This window comes from Fusarium graminearum, chromosome 1 (assembly GCF_000240135.3).
Source record: "Fusarium graminearum PH-1 chromosome 1, whole genome shotgun sequence".
Lineage (NCBI taxonomy): Eukaryota > Fungi > Ascomycota > Sordariomycetes > Hypocreales > Nectriaceae > Fusarium > Fusarium graminearum.
The window spans coordinates 9,988,768-10,004,381 of record NC_026474.1 but is presented as its reverse complement, the minus strand read 5'-3'; the positions used below and the strand labels follow the sequence as shown (position 1 = coordinate 10,004,381).

Here is a 15,614-nt window from a genome sequence, read left to right as displayed (position 1 = left end):
TTTCAGCTCAGTGCCGAATCTAACTTGCCGCAAGGTTACACATGTTGCAGTTGAGTAGGGTGTATAAATAAGAGGAGCGGCTTTTGCAGCTGGGAATACCTGATTGTCTATATAAACTTTGAGATGTACAGGAGCTGAAACCGCCGTATCCTTGGCATTGGGGATGACCATACTGGCATACCCTGAGCAATGCCAAGACATGGGCGGTGGAATGGAATGAAGGTGCCTTGGGTAACGCGAGTTGGCGTTGAGAGAGGTAAACAGATGATCACTATTCATACCAAGCCACGAAAGACACGCGCTGTATCTGCACGTGATGGCATCCATCACAAGAATGACAAAGCTCAGAACCTCAGGCCTCCAGGTTATGTGTCTTGAGCTAAACATATCAAGGACTTGACAACTTTGTACCTATCAATTTGTAGCAATTGATTCTCTTCACCAATTGGGGAGAAAGACCTGGGCTAATTTGCCTCCTTCAGACCCCATCAGGCCAATGAGCTCGCTGAGATGGCAGTTAAGCGCCCATGAAGATGCCCCGCGTGGGCGCTTACAGCTGTCAACCCAACCAAAGAGCTCAATGAGCAGGGTTCAATGACTTGAATGCGTCCACTGATTGGGCATGAGGTAGAATTGGATAAATCACCCAATGCTTGCTCTGCAGCTTGTGTTGCAGCTATTCGGTAAGGACGGGAACTTGGTCTCTGGCGATGCGGCCAGCTTCCCTTTTGTTTGATGAGACGAAGTAAATGCCGAGATGACACTGAAAGCCCACGGAGTATAAGCAGCGGCAATTGTGACTCTTTGTAATTTTCTTCAATTTTTTGTCAAATTCTCTCGTCTTCAAATCCCCAATATCAAACTCCATAGTTCAAATATCGTGGCAGTGAAAGCGCGACATCTTGTGCGGGGCTGTCCTAGCTTGGCACATATTACGGGCGGCTAGAGATAGAGTAGCAGCAGCTTGGAGCTATCCTGGAGAGAGCTCCTTCAGGGTCTCATCTTTTTCTATTTTCTCCTTTTCCATCTTCATCTTTGTATTGTATTACCAAACCTCTTCTCTTGTTGAATTTCCTCAGTACAAGTTATTGTAAAGTCATGGCGAGCCACTATTATCCTCGTAAGTTCCACCCACCATCTGATGTTCATCATGACACCCAAGCTGATCATGACACCTCAATAGCTCCGCCCGGCGCGGCACAAAGCTCCCCAGGTTCGCAAAACTCTCCTACCATCTCCATCTTATCATGACCTCTAACCATAATATGTCTGAGCAGCTCCTCAACAGCAACAGCAACAGCAACATCGCCAATATGCGCCGCCGCCGACTTCTCCTCCAGCGAACCAAACACAATTCTATCCTCCTCCACCTCAACCTCAGTCGCCGCCGCAAGCCGGACAAGCTATGAACTATCCTCCTCCGCCTCAACCCCAATCTCCACCACAGACTGGGCAGGCTGTGAGCTATCCTCCTCCTCCCCAGCATACATCATCTCCCCAGGTTCCTCACCAGCCTACGCCAGTTCACTACCCGGCACCTCCCCAGCAGCAGGCGACTCCTTCTCCTCAGATTAGGAATCATTCTCATAGCTCCTCTCAGGGTAACTACCCTCCTCCTCCCATGTCGGCGCCAGCGTATCAGCAACACTTCCAATTCAACCAGCCTCAAGCAACCCATCCGCCTCAGCAGACTCAGTATCATGCGCCAGGCCAGCAGAACAACTTTGCCATGAGGCCTGCAGCGACTCCTCCCGCACCGACGCCCCCTGTGTCAACACCTCCGGTAGCTACACCTCAGTCTACTCAGCAACATTTTGAGCCACCTCCGGCACCGGTGTCGCCTCATCACAATGATTCGTACCCACCTGAGAAGCAGGGATTAGAGCAGGAGGCACCACAGCAACAACCTGGAACTGCGAGAGCGATGACTGTTTCTGGTGCGCCTCAAGCAGGTAATTTCGTTGGCGCCGAGGCCACATCTGACGATATTGGGACATTTAATGGTGGCAGCTACCGTATCAGTCATCGCGATACCAACAGTATCCTCACCATACAGCTAGCGATGGGCTGCCCGATGTCCGGCAAGCCAGGCGCAATGATCGCCATGTCTCCTACCGTCACGTTGAAAGGACAAATCAAATTCAGTGTGAAGAAGATGATCACTGGTGCTGAATTGTCAACTTCAACATACATTGGTCCTGGCGAGGTGCTTCTGGCACCACACAGCCTTGGTGATATCACTACCCTGCGCCTCACAGGTAAAGAACACTGGTCAGTAGGCCACGATGCATTCCTTGCTTCGACACAGGGTGTTGTAAAGGATCACAAGCGACAAGGACTCGGAAAGGCCATGTTCAGTGGTGAAGGCCTGTGGGTATACAAGGTCAGCGGTACAGGACTGCTCTGGATATCGAGTTTCGGTGCCATCATCAAGAAGACGGTAGGATTTCATCACCAGAACGCCGGTGGATCATAGACTGACACTCAACAGCTTGTCGAGAACGAAAAGTATATTGTAGATAACGGCCATTTGATCGCATGGGACACCAAGTATGTCATGGAGCGTGTTGCCTCGGGAGGTATCATCTCGGGACTTGCTTCTGGGGAAGGTTTGGTCTGCAAGTTCACCGGCCCTGGAACTGTTTACATGCAGACTAGAAACTCGGTAAGTGCTTCTGTCTTTATCGTATTCATTTTTCTCGCTACTGACAAGACACCAGAGGGCATTTGCTGCGTTTATGGGAGGACAGCAGTACCAGGGATAAAACTGCATCTTGACGAGAATGATATACAAGCTGATGTCGGGGAAATCAGTCGTTTCAGTTGTAGCTGCTTTTATGATCTTGATAATACCTTGGTTTGGAGTTTATTTTGCTTACTATTCTTGTTGACTACATATCTTTTGATAGCCCCATGCCATGTTTGTGTTTTCAGTCCATTCTTTTCTCTGTCTCAATAATGTGATTTTACGGTTGGATATTGCACCTTCTTTGAGTCGTAAGAATACAGCGCTCCCCAGGAAAGAGGGCTCCTTCCCAACTCCCAACCCTCTCCCGATGCGCACCTTCTCAATCACTTCATATGATTTCTACCACCAGCTGATCATGCCCCCCGTCTGTTTCTTTTGCACCAACACCATCACATCTTGGCCTCCGTCAGTAGCAGATTGCTTCTTTTTTGGACTATCTATCCCGCTACACGCAGCATTAAGGCATCTCGTCTAGAGCAACACTGCCTTTATAGAAGCGAATTCACTTGTCAGCGATCATCATCCAAACTTTACACGGCCTCCTTCCGGTCGTTCCAACTCTCCTCCCCCTTCCACGACGATAAGCCCATAAACGAGTACCCACGACTTCTCGACTTATTGCACGCTTTGTTTATATTGTTGGTGTTCGCCTCGAGTAAGTGTTCCTTAGGGCAGCTGATATATGCATCGTGTTACGATTACGGTGGGTTGTCTAACTGTCTTGCTGTATCTTGGTACTTACCCGTAACTTAGACAAATCTCATTGAGACGCTTTGGGCTCTTCCTACCTGTGACCGAAGTTACGCACCCTTGGTGAGCTGCAGCGAAGCGACGATACAAAAGACCGCCCATATCATAGGCAGCAAGAGCAGTCCAACGTCACCTTGACAAAAAGCGATTTCAGAGCTCGACTACCTTTCAATCGAAAGGATACACCAACCGTTCATCTGTAGCGGCATTCAATTGGGTGTGTGACTGTATCTGCGTCTCGCATTGGTTCGCACGAGCTGAGGTTCTCGCCATGAATTCCGACAAGAGAGTTCAGAGTCGAATGGCTCGTAGTGCCATCTCGTCTGATCCACTAAGCACGGATGGATCCTACGATATAATACGCTCTGTGCCATCTTCGCTTCGCAAAGAGTATTCAGGGGATCACAATGCAGCCTCAAAGTTCGCTGAGGCGATGAACAACCCAGATTGGCGTCGTCGGCGTGAAAGTTGTAGTGCCTACGACTCGATAGCTACGACAAGTAGCAACACGGACTGGGTCACCATAGGCAGTGGTGAAAGCTTACAGCTTCATACAAACAAGGATGTCAGTACATGCAGCAGAAGTGGACGATCTTGCACTTGGGATTCCATCAACAGTACCAATCACTGGCGATCCAGTCTTGACAGCTCCGAAGTTAGCAGCAGAGATATGAGTGAGGCACCCATTGGCAAAGATCATCCAAGCGTCGATCGATACAATATGCTTACGGCGGTGAACAAGAACTTGGGATATAGCGCCCATGGATTATGCGCCCTGCTAGACAATTCTGAGATCATCGATGCTCCTAAAGACGTCAGAATACTGAAGTTGGTTCCTCTCTTACCCGAGGACGGTAATCCGCAGGATTCCGGTCGAGTCATCATGGAGCATGGCAAATCGTATCCCATTGCTCACATACAGCCCGCGCGTGGAATGCTACCGCGGTGGGATGTATCTGCAGAGGCAGTAGATGAGAGATACCGAAAGTATCTCAGCTTCTTTTCTGATCGATCGAGCGAAGAGAGGTATAACACGTCGAAAAGCTCTGGGGTAGGAAACATTGAGAGGGCCAGAGAGGCTGTTTATCAGGACCCAGCAGTCACCAATGTTGGTAACAGAATCGGCGAATCGCAGGAGAAGGCCGAGGCGCCTCCGCCTTTTGTATCCAACAACCTAAGGACACATGAGCTCAGCCGTAGAAACGAGGCTTTCAAGAAAATATTGAGTAGACTCCAGGCAGCCAAGACCAACAAGAGCGAAAAGGTGGTTACAGAAAGACCGAAAGAGGAAACTGGGCAACGAAGCGAGGAGTTCCAAAGGCTTCTGAAAAAACTTCGGCATCAATCCGGGTCAGAAACTCGACACTCAGCAGAAAAGCACAATTTTCAGCCAGAGCTCTCGAAGGAGCCAGACAGAGTGCCACCGCAACGCAAAGACATAAGTTCTGATCCTGCAATTGTCTCGGCTTACACCAGCTACTCCAAGAAGAAAGAGTGGTCTCAAGACTCTGGGGTTTGTATGGACTCGGAGTTGAACCCCAGAGCAAGAGAGTTTCTGTCGTTCAAAAGCTTCGAAAGGGCATCAACGAGCTCAGACGATCCCAGCATATCGGAACAAGAATTGTTCCAGCAGATTGGCTTAGGCAAGGGCAGCGAGGAAAGTGAATATCTTGTCAACCAGCCTGCCGAGATGGAATCGACGAGTTTGAATCATCATATGCCTCCCATGAAGTTAGACTACCTCAGCGCAAGTGAGCAAGGGGATACAAGCCCAGAGACTAATCCGATTCCTGTTGGACAGCAAGGCTTGGTAGGGTTCGATCACACATCAAACATGTTGCCATTTTCCAATATTGCGTTTCCGTTCGGCGCTTGTCAGACCCCAATGCAGAATATCGCTGCCCCTGAATTGCTATCCGGCCTTGGACTGGCGACACCAATTGGAAAATGGCCACCAATCACCAGTTTCGGAAACCAACTCAATCTACCTACAGCCAACCTTCCTTTCCAGTCATGTGCGGTCGCACCCAACCCCTTGATGGGCATCAATGCAACTCCTCAATTGCCTTACAATCCAACGCTAGGAAGCAGTGGTTATTCAGCTTGTCCACCTCCTGTCTCTAAACCGATACTCCCTGACCCAATCCAGCAACAAAAATATGAAGCGTACATCGAATGGCGTAAAGCCAACGAACCAGGATATGCCCTTGCATGCAAGAGCCGACAACAGCGTCGGGCCCAGCGTGGTTCAATCCCACCACCTCCAACGCTTGGAAAGGTGCAACATAGCGAGGTTCAACCTGTGTGAGTACAGAAGCTCGCTGTGGGTTGCATTCCTTGGAGGAGAGAGTTAATGATTCCTGGAGGCCACTATACTGTGCACCTCCGTTTTACACTAATCGCCTATCATGATTACATACGGACAACGTATACTTTAACCATCAAGCAAGGCTCATTATGTTTTTACAAGCCTCCTTATTGATGAATTCAGAAATTAGTCGATTTATACAAGAATGTACGTGTGGCGCAATTGCCGACGAACGTTGATTAACTTTGAGTTGTAGACGCATCGCAAGTGCACACTCGTTTATTGAGCAGACCACTTGTTCTTACTACTTGTCAGGGGTATTGCTGGTGATACGAACTCGGGACCACTTGGTTGAGCGACCGCCCGAGTCTGTTGGAAGCAGTGGGGAGATGCTTCACGAGGTTTATCAAGTAGTAATGCGTGGCGAGATAAGGAAGCCACATTTATGGAGGCATTACAAATAGGAATAGTTATGATCAAACAATAGTTTCTGGTCACCTCGGAGAATAATTCTCATAGGTGTAATGAATTCAAACATGTGTTACATCAATACGCAATAAACTGCGCTGATATGCTCGTGTTGTGACAAGCTGTCGTCGATCCTGGAGCAAGACAAGGGATAGTTGGTGTCACAATGTAACAGACGTTCGAGTCCCCGTCAGCTCTTGGTCTCATCTTCCGTATTACGAGCCTGTAAATGACTCGGTATTTCTTGGGTGGATGGTTGTGGCAAACGAGATCCTAGCCCTACAGCATGAACGTCTGCACCAGTTCCCTCCATTATTACTCACAGCCTGGACGCGTGAGCCTAAAAGTTCAAGAGAACCTTTGGCCCCCAGATATGACATATATAGAACCCCTCTGAGTCACCCCTTTCTGCCATAAAGTACGGTGGTGGGTAAAGTACGAATAAGAAGAAGTAGGGGGGACAAAGGGATGAGGGTGTACGAGGCGGTGTCACTGGGGGCCGTGGTACGACGCTGAGCTGACGACACGAGTGTACATGACATTGAACGTTGAGGCTCTGCGGAAACGAGGGTTTGCATATGTGGTGAGACGTTTCGGCGGTGGCTATGGGAGGCTGTCAAAGCAAGAGTTGGAGAAGGAGTTGTATGTACATCCTCGTTTATTCTCTCATCATATCTTTGTACATGGTATCCTAAAAACAGAAGAAGAACCTAGATTTGACCTTCCTAAATGCCTAAATGCCTGCAAGTGCCCAAACATTAAAAATCCATCGCGTATGAAAACCTGTATATGCGATGGTGGTATCGTTGTAAAAACAGAACGCCGTAAAAGCCAGTATATCCATTTTCCCACAAGTAAATCGCACGGTTGCCATCGTGTGACGGTTTCCAACTACATTGCAAAAGACTCAAACATGATTTGAACGTGATGCTTGATGATCGATACTGACAGGAGGTTGTTCAACATTCCTCACCTTCAGCATCCTCATCAAGGCCTTCACTGGGACCCGAAAGATTTGAAATCTCGATTCTAGCTGCTTTGAGCGGTTGGCATGTTTCCCAACCTGCGTCAGTGGCCTTGATGACTCGGACGTCAGGCTGTGACGCCCATTGTGTTAGGGCTTCGTCGTTGTCGCCGCCAAATACGACCGGCGGTTCTTCGTTATGAGCGGCGCGCTCAAGGTGAATCGCAACGTGCTCCATACGGTTATCCCAAGTCCTGGGACCATTGTCGAAGACTGTCATACAACCTTCGGCTGGACAGCGCATAAAGGTCGGCAACGTGCACCGTTGTTTCATTGCTTTATCCTGCAACTCCTTCTCTTTGAGTATCCAATCGAGAGGAAAGGCCTTGTCCTTCTTATCTGCTTGGGCGATTTCTACGGGTGCGTGCATGCGGCGAATGTGCTGAGTGTAGAGATCCTTTCTTCTGAAGACTCTGCAGTGTGTAGGGTTGCCAGATGCTCCCTTGGAGATGCTTGATGAGTTCCCACAGCTGCCAGAAGTGCAGAGCCAGTAATTGAGATTGAGGTGTTGCGCCGAGACATGTCGTTTCCATTCGTTCTTGTTTGCAAATACCTGAGAACATCCCGCAAAGTGGAAGACACAGATAAAAGGACGATTGTGCACGGCGGTGATGTGCTTCTGGAGTACTACCTCGTCGGAAAAGGTCATGATGCAGTGTGTGCACCTTACATTTCTACCAGACGAGGCTGAGAGTAGGTTTCGATTTGCTGAAGCACGAGGAGAGCGTTGAGGCTTGGTGACACTTGTGCCGGCAAATCTGTCAGGGCTAAACCGCGTTGTGCGGCCACGGCGAGTTTTAACTCTGGATGTTCGGGATGTTTTGGCTCTGCGGCTTGGCTTGTATTCGTCGTCATCGTCAGCCATAGTAGATGAAGCGTCGGGACTGGTTTCATCTTCAACTTTGACATTGACTTCCATGGCTTCCATCTCAGGGTAAGAAACGCCGACATGGCCTTCCAACTCCACAGGGAAGTCTGGTGAAGGTGCAGAAAATGCATTTCTTGAACATCTGGCAGGACAGATGGAAGTAGATGCAGTGGCACCAAAGTATTCCATGTCCAAACCGAGAGTGAATTCGGGCACTTCCTCTTTTACATGGCCGTTGTGTAGGGGCTGGGTTGGCTGGATCACTGCTGGATTTACATATCCTTGCGATACACCCGAGACCCCATACAGTGAAACGCTGGGTGACGGCGAGCCGAGGGACGAGATATGAGGGGACAAAATAGCGGTATCGGATGGAGTAGACGGGCCTCGAGTGCTGTCGACATATCCATCATTATCCGTCAACGGGGGACTTTGGGGACCGCTGGTTGCTGACGAATGTTGGTAGGATACTGGTGAGCCATGTCGGAGATGTGAGTTCTGGTGAAGAGAAGAGCTCGTATAGGGATAGACGCCATTGTAGCAAGCGTTCTGTACGGCGGGTTGGTGCGGCGTAGCAAAGAAACTGATCGGTGGCTCTTGGAGATATCTCTGCATGCCGCTGGTGCCATCAAGACTACCAGAACAAGGTGCATGATATTGGAGAAGAGGGTCAATTCGGTCTGCAAGGTCTTGATATTCGGCATAGTCAGACTCGCTCTGGGACATGAAGCGAATGCTGGGGGCATAACCAGCCCCATCAATCTCTTCGTGATAGTGATGAAGGGCCATCGTGTTAGTGATCCAGCAGCGTTGCTACTAGTGATTGGGTATAGAAAAGTGAGATTCCGAATTCGAAAATAGAAAGTGCTGTCAGTCCAAGATCGAAAAGATGTCAGATAAACAGACACATGTAATGACTTGTGTCGCGGATATAGGAGTCTGAATCTTGGTAACGCAGGACGGAAGGCGTGTAAGTCAGGTAGTGCAAGTTCAAAGACCCAAACAGTATATGTGATCGGGCCAAAATAAAAGGAAAAAGGAAAAAAAAGATGAAATCTGGGTTGAAGTAGGCAAGACGAGGTAACATCTGAGTCGCTTGTGGAAATGGAGAAGAAGTGTCTTGGTGGAGGGCGAAGGGGGCCATCTTAAAAGGCTGATAGAGATTTCAAGAATTGTACGGGTAGATGGTCTCGCGGCCTGTCTGGCAGCATTCTACAGCGAGGGCACAGCTTCCTCCCCAACTTTTGAAGAGCAGAGCCGCAAGTACGTATCTTTTTTGGAGAGGGTATGGAGGATGTGGAGGCGATGTGGACTGGGGCCCATACGCTGATCTCGTCCTGGATTACTTTTCAGGACACCTGCAGGACAACCCTTGGAAAGTCACGACCTGGCCCTGACCCTGGCTTCAAGTCTGCCTCTTGCCTTAAAAGATGGTGGGCTGAGCTAGCAGAAGTAGGTTGCGTCCTCAGTCGTGGCTGTCATTCGAATGTCTATGACTTGTGAATTCTCGAATCTCCTGGCACTGCAGAAACCATGCGGAACCTTTTCTAGCATGTTGTGAATGCACACAGCCTTTGACAAAGATTTTGATAGTCGGTAACGGATTGGTACCGTTAGATAGAAGCAGTTGGCCTTATCTTGTTGTAAAACCATACGCGCACATGACACTAGTTCAAGGCACCCGCAACACCTTGACGCCACTAATAGCGCGGTCTGGCCCGTTCATCCGCTCTAGTAGTGCCAATGGAGAAGCCAGCCTTGGCTGAATCCATCTATCCATTCCTTGACGCAGGTTTGAGGGGGATAAGAAGCGATATTAGTGTTGGTGTTGAAGACGTAGGGGAAACGGCGGTGTCTGTGTGTCGGGGAATGCAAAAGGAACGAACAAGACGCAATAGACGAAGAAACCCCCTGTGGCCTGGACTAGCTGGCCAGGTAATTGCAGCGAGCCTGAGCCTGAGACAAGCTGATACTTGACGACTCCAGCTGTCAGTGAGTCTCGGGTCAAGACCATGGCATGCCAACCATCGGCTGTTGGGTGTGGGCTTGTTCAATACAGGCCATGTCTTAAATCCCGTAATAACCGCTTAGCGGCTAACAGATCGTGATCGAGATACAGTACGGAGTAGCCGCTGCTCGATGACAACCTCCAATGTATAGAGTGCAGAGTGCAATGCAGTTCAGTGCAGTATGCACTTTGATGGTGCTACCTTGGTAGGGAGATAAGGAACATGATGATGTCCAGGTGCAGTCAGGGATTCCGGGTGTGGTCTGTCGTAAACGCCTCTTTGTGATAAAAGGTATAATAAGTGATGCAATCTTCTGTACCATCGACTAGTAGTGATGACGATGGCTGTAGGTTGTTGCTGCAGCTGCAGATACAGATACGTAGAAGGGTATCCATCCATTGTTGAAGATGCCAGCTCCGGTTTGGAGAAGTTGAAGGAAAGGGCAAGACCCATCCGCAGATCGACAGTCTAGCCTTGGTAAGCGAGGCCTTAATCCCCGCAGCCCTTGTCCGGGTGGCTGATCCTTCCTTCCAAAGCTGGCGGGTTCCACTGAAGAAGGCACCCTGAAGTGTATTCGGGCCAATCGTATCCATACAGCTAATCTCCAATAGGCCTAAGCAGCATTGCTAGAGCCAACAGTCTTACAAGCATCACGACGCCCGACTAGCAAGGCTCACCCAGTCACAACAATGCCTACCCAACTCTATGCACCCTGCAATCAACACTTGCTTGACTCACTTATCCGTACCTAGACCACGATGGTCCTGTACTGAAGATTGCGCGTGTTTTGCTTTTCTCCTTTGGCTTGTAGGGTTTTGTTTCATTGGTCCAAAGACCCTTGTCTGGCGCCGTGTTGAATGACACCAGCGCCGTTTTTAGCTGAATTTACGGTTGATTAGAAGAACCAACTCAATCAAGCGTTTACCTTTTCCATCCATACGATGAATATTCGTAGCATTTTCTTCATGGTACATACTCGGTAAGGACATGGTTCATCACATTACCCCACGATACTTTGTCAACTTTGACAGGTATTCCGAGTAAGATATCATGTAATACCGACGCCCACGAGTCCATGCACTTGGTTCGACCAACCACACAACAAGACATCGAGATCCCCTCAAGCGAACTTACAGTCGTATTGAATACCATACTCCTGACACAAATGCCCAGACGAGCTGAACTCTAACTACGTAGCATGTACAAAAAAAAAAAAAAAAAAAGGACGGCACGGCACATGGCCCCCGGCTTTGGGGGCTATCAATAAGGCAATTCTTTTACATAACTTTTGTGACACTGGCCCCCAACATAATGTAAATATCTGTGTGCACACCTTCATGCGGCTGTAGCCTTTAAACTCAGCCCTGCAGTCGTATCAGCTCCATTCACAAACCGGAAACTTGGACGTATCTGTCAGACACAAACGCAATACTGACGCTTCCATCTTGTTGTGAACAAGAGCCAATAGGGGGCTACCGATCTGTCGTCCCTACATAATGTCTTCCAAATTCAGTAATTATTCATGCCCCATTCCTTGTAAGTTCAGGAAGCCCACCGTCTTAACCGTTCCCCGCGAAGTAATTAAGGTGTCTGCACTCTGTAGGATTAGTGACGCACCAATCAACAAACAGTCGATATACCAATGCACGAACCGTCAGCTATGTTTTTGTTCCTCTTCAAAAGATAGCAAGCCCTCTGCACTACCTAGTTGAGTAATACTATCTAATGATACAAACAACAAGAGGACTCGGGCCTCAGTAATACCTATTCATCGATCCAGTACCGTGGAGGTGGGACCTTATCCCGAGATCTCTTTTGTGTGATAAAAGCCCCTGCCCACAGCACACCAAGTGATTGCTGGATATCGATACACCCGTACTAGATGGCTACTATGATACTTATCCTCATGTCTCCTAATCACGTTGCATATGTCTTCCAGGCGGCTGCTGGTATTCTATTCCGGTACAGCTGGTCTGTCTGCCTTTTCCCCATGCCGGCTAGGCCAAGCTTTCGTTTCAACAAAGCGCAGATCTCATCTCTTGCGGGTATGTGCTTAAGTCCGTGAGATAGCCTATTCAGCACTGCCCTACCCTTGCCCCAAGATCACATCATATGTTTGTCTATCTCAACCCTTGCCTCCAACCACTTCAGCTCCAGCTCCTAGTTATATATGCCTTGGCAATAGTGACTCTTCGTACAACGTGACAGATGACAAGGGCCGGAATAGTTTCCCGGTCCTTGGGACGCGCCTACGTCTTTCTTCCTAGCACTCTGAACAAGCCGCCTGTTACACAGAACTGCTTAGCGGGGGCTCGTAGTCCCACTTGAACAAGGAGTCAGGGAGTGCCAGCTATCACCGGGCTCTACTACGCGCCGAGGACGTGGCCAGGTGGCTTTGACTGAGACAGTAGCCCACGCCATAGTCTTCCTGCCAGCTGTTGACCAAAGTGGAAAATCTACGCATGCCAACTAAACATTCAACATGCAAGTCGTGTGGATAGCATGGCCATGGCTCTCCAAGCTGACGCCCCTGTCATTTACACTTTTGTCGATCCCCAGGGGCTGCGCAATCGTGTACATACCGAGTATCCGTAAAATCTATTGAAACCTGCGGCGAATTATCTTGGTGGTCACTTTTGACATGAGCTTGTAACTTATGACAGCTCGAACTCGAATGGGTCAAACACAACTGGATTTCACTTGTTGGCAGGCATACAAGCTCTATGCTTCATAAAAAGTCGTACATATGGGATAATCACAAGACGTTGCTTCCAAAAATACGCCCGACACAGCCAAAACACTACCAGTAATCCTTCTTTTGATGGGTTAAATCACAAAGTCTCTAACTATTTCCGTTATAGGGGTATATGTTCCATCGTTATACATCATTACCAGACAGCAGCAATATCCAGCAAGTTAGTGCTCCTCGCATGCTTAAAAGTACAGGGACCTAGCTATCGTTAGGCAAAGTCACTATATGCACAGAGCAATCATCGCACTTCCGTCGATTGCATTCAAAGCACACTGTGTTGTGACGGAAGCTATTCTCATTATTGCAGTCGCACTGTTGGACGTGTGTTAGTTACTTACAATCCATGACAGAATTTTGCCGTGCACTTACGCATATCCACATGTATGTGTCTTTCCAGTTTCGGCGGTCTTCGATGCTATTGTCCTCCGATGTGGAGGGCTGAGGGGGGTTGGTATCAGGCACAAATGAAATAGACGAAGATTCAGGTGCAGCCCCCACGGAAGCAGTGATTCCGGTGCTCGGATCTTTCTCGTGAACCCATTCACTGATATGCCTCTGGGCTACATCACGACCAGAGAAGTGGTCATCAATATGATCACAGCGTTTGGTCCACGTGTTGTCCGTCTCCTTTGTCTCGATAGTTTCCTCGCAGAAGCCGCACCAGAAATGAGCATCACAATGACGGCCTTTTCTACATGTGTCGACCTTTTCTTCCAGTTCATGTTGGTCAGAAACTTTGTGCTCTTTCGTAAGATGATTTCTGAAACTCTCGCGGCGATGGCAAATCTTGCCGCATAGTTCGCGGGTGCCAGACTTGGTGCAATCGCATACCCATGTCTCTAGCTGATAGTGTTGGATACTCTCGTGTCGCTTCCAATCGTTTTTACTCCCGAATGTCTTGTTACAGTTGATAGAGGTACACCCGTATGGTTTTGAGTGCCTCTTCTGGTGCTTCCTAAGTAGATCGTTAGTAATGTGCTAGGATACTGTAGTTAAATTCGACTTACTTAAGCTCACAGAGGCGTGGGAACATCTTATCGCAATCCTGGCACTTATATATGTGGCCTTGACTCTTGCCACCAGGTACATCGGGTTTCGGCGTCTCGTCTCTGATTTCAGTCGAGTGCTTCTTCATATAGCTTGCAATCACTTCTTTCGGAATTTTGTCAAGAATTTCGTATGTCAGGTTTGGACTGATGTTGGAAGAGTCAAGACTGGACTGGTCTGACAATATGACCGCCCTTGGGGTTTGTTGAGCCTCATCGACATCCATCATCCCAATATCAGGTTGCTGGGAGTTCGAATTGTCGCTGACACTAGATGCCCCCGTTTCTGAAGTTCCGCTTTCTTGCACGCCATCCATGTCATCTGGGGTAGCATCGTCATGTTGCCCAGACTCAGAAGTTGTAATATAATCACCTGGTGCATCCTCCCCAGAGAGAGAAGGTCCTGGCCACCGATCTTGGGGTACGGGAATAGGCCCACTGAGTATATCGGGTCGAATAAAATTTTCCTCGCTTTCGCGTACGGGAGCAAGACCTGATATATCTCGTTCGATTGAGATACAAGCTGGACCTCGGGACAGGCCGCTAATGCCAAGTTGAAGCTGTGAAGTTCGCCTGTCCCCCGAGTGTCCGCGAGAGGACAATATTGTAGAAGGATGTGCCAAGCCAGGAGATTGTTCCTGAGCTTGAAGATATGCCATAGCACTTCCTCCAATACCCTCGAGACCCTGTGACGGGATGGGCCTTTTTCATGTTAGTCGGGAGCAGGTAGGTGAGCGTGCAGAGCGGAATGACCTACCGATAAACATATTCCGTCAAATCATCGTTAGCTGAATATGATTTCTGATGCATTCTTTCCAGGTGGTTGCGGAAGTTATCTGCTCTAGGCCAGATTTTGGTCTTTTTCGCACAACTGCCGATGTTGCATACAAAGGCACGCCCAGAAACTGTTTGATCACTGTGTACTGTCCTCTTATGTCGGTCAAGATCGTTCTTTGAGGTGAATCCTTTGATGCGTGAACAGCCCGAGACATTGCAACGCCAGGGACGAGTGTGCTTCAATTCATGCTTTCTACAGAGTGTCAGTACAACTGCTATGTCAATATAACAAAATGACTGGAAAGTTACCTCAGCTCCGATCGCGTACGGCATGACTGCTGGCACTCTCTGCAGCCCCATCGTTTTTCTCCGCTTGTTGGTGTTGCAGCCACGCTTGCAGGACGACGAGGACGAGCCCATTGCTCCTGATACTGCTGTGAGTCGTTGCCAGCAGTCCGGCATTGGAGTTGGAGCGATTCGAGATTACTGTTGACGAGCTGAGTATCGGCGTTTTGCGAATCTAATGTTTGAATATCGGGATCAAGGTCTTCGCCATATGTAGAATGATTGCCGATACTATGAGTAAGACGACTTCCGTAAGCCGAGTCTTCCGGGTTGGTATCACACTCAGACAACAAGGGTTTGCTCCTGTAATCTTGATATGAAGTCTGGAAGTTGGCAGACCCGAAAATTTGCGAACGAGCACTGGAAGAATCATAGGAAAGGGGAGTCATAAGGTCATCGCCGGCACCAGACCAGTTCGGATAGAAGGAACTTGTGGTCTGTGACCTTGGCTGGCCCAGACCCGCCAGATTGACGTTTTGTTGGGCTATCTGGGAAGACATAGTTGAGCTGTTGCGCCG

General features: G+C 48.9%; 5 protein-coding genes across 5 annotated transcripts; 2 read left to right on the top strand and 3 right to left on the bottom strand.

The window, feature by feature from the left end:
- Positions 1-1,098: 1,098 nt before the first annotated feature.
- Positions 1,099-2,765, top strand: FGSG_10164 (uncharacterized protein; the record flags this gene model as incomplete). The annotated part of the gene is made up of 4 exons (XM_011320803.1): positions 1,099-1,120; positions 1,278-2,440; positions 2,492-2,665; positions 2,721-2,765. 4 exons carry the CDS (start codon positions 1,099-1,101, stop codon positions 2,763-2,765), a joined length of 1,404 nt encoding a protein of 467 aa, XP_011319105.1.
- A 1,005-nt stretch (positions 2,766-3,770) lies between these two features.
- FGSG_10163 (uncharacterized protein) lies at positions 3,771-6,271 on the top strand (the record flags this gene model as incomplete). The annotated part of the gene is made up of 3 exons (XM_011320802.1): positions 3,771-5,803; positions 5,950-6,014; positions 6,123-6,271. 3 exons carry the CDS (start codon positions 3,771-3,773, stop codon positions 6,269-6,271), a joined length of 2,247 nt encoding a protein of 748 aa, XP_011319104.1.
- An 895-nt stretch (positions 6,272-7,166) lies between these two features.
- Positions 7,167-8,956, bottom strand: FGSG_10162 (uncharacterized protein; the record flags this gene model as incomplete). The annotated part of the gene is made up of 2 exons (XM_011320801.1): positions 7,167-7,219; positions 7,249-8,956. The coding sequence occupies 2 exons, from the start codon at positions 8,954-8,956 to the stop codon at positions 7,167-7,169; spliced, it is 1,761 nt and encodes a 586-aa protein (XP_011319103.1).
- Positions 8,957-13,126: 4,170 nt separating this feature from the next.
- Positions 13,127-14,291, bottom strand: FGSG_13711 (uncharacterized protein; the record flags this gene model as incomplete). Its single annotated transcript, XM_011320800.1, has 3 exons — positions 13,127-13,240; positions 13,298-13,883; positions 13,936-14,291. The coding sequence occupies 3 exons, from the start codon at positions 14,289-14,291 to the stop codon at positions 13,127-13,129; spliced, it is 1,056 nt and encodes a 351-aa protein (XP_011319102.1).
- A 699-nt stretch (positions 14,292-14,990) lies between these two features.
- FGSG_13710 (uncharacterized protein) lies at positions 14,991-15,596 on the bottom strand (the record flags this gene model as incomplete). Its single annotated transcript, XM_011320799.1, has 2 exons — positions 14,991-15,004; positions 15,080-15,596. 2 exons carry the CDS (start codon positions 15,594-15,596, stop codon positions 14,991-14,993), a joined length of 531 nt encoding a protein of 176 aa, XP_011319101.1.
- Positions 15,597-15,614: the final 18 nt, after the last annotated feature.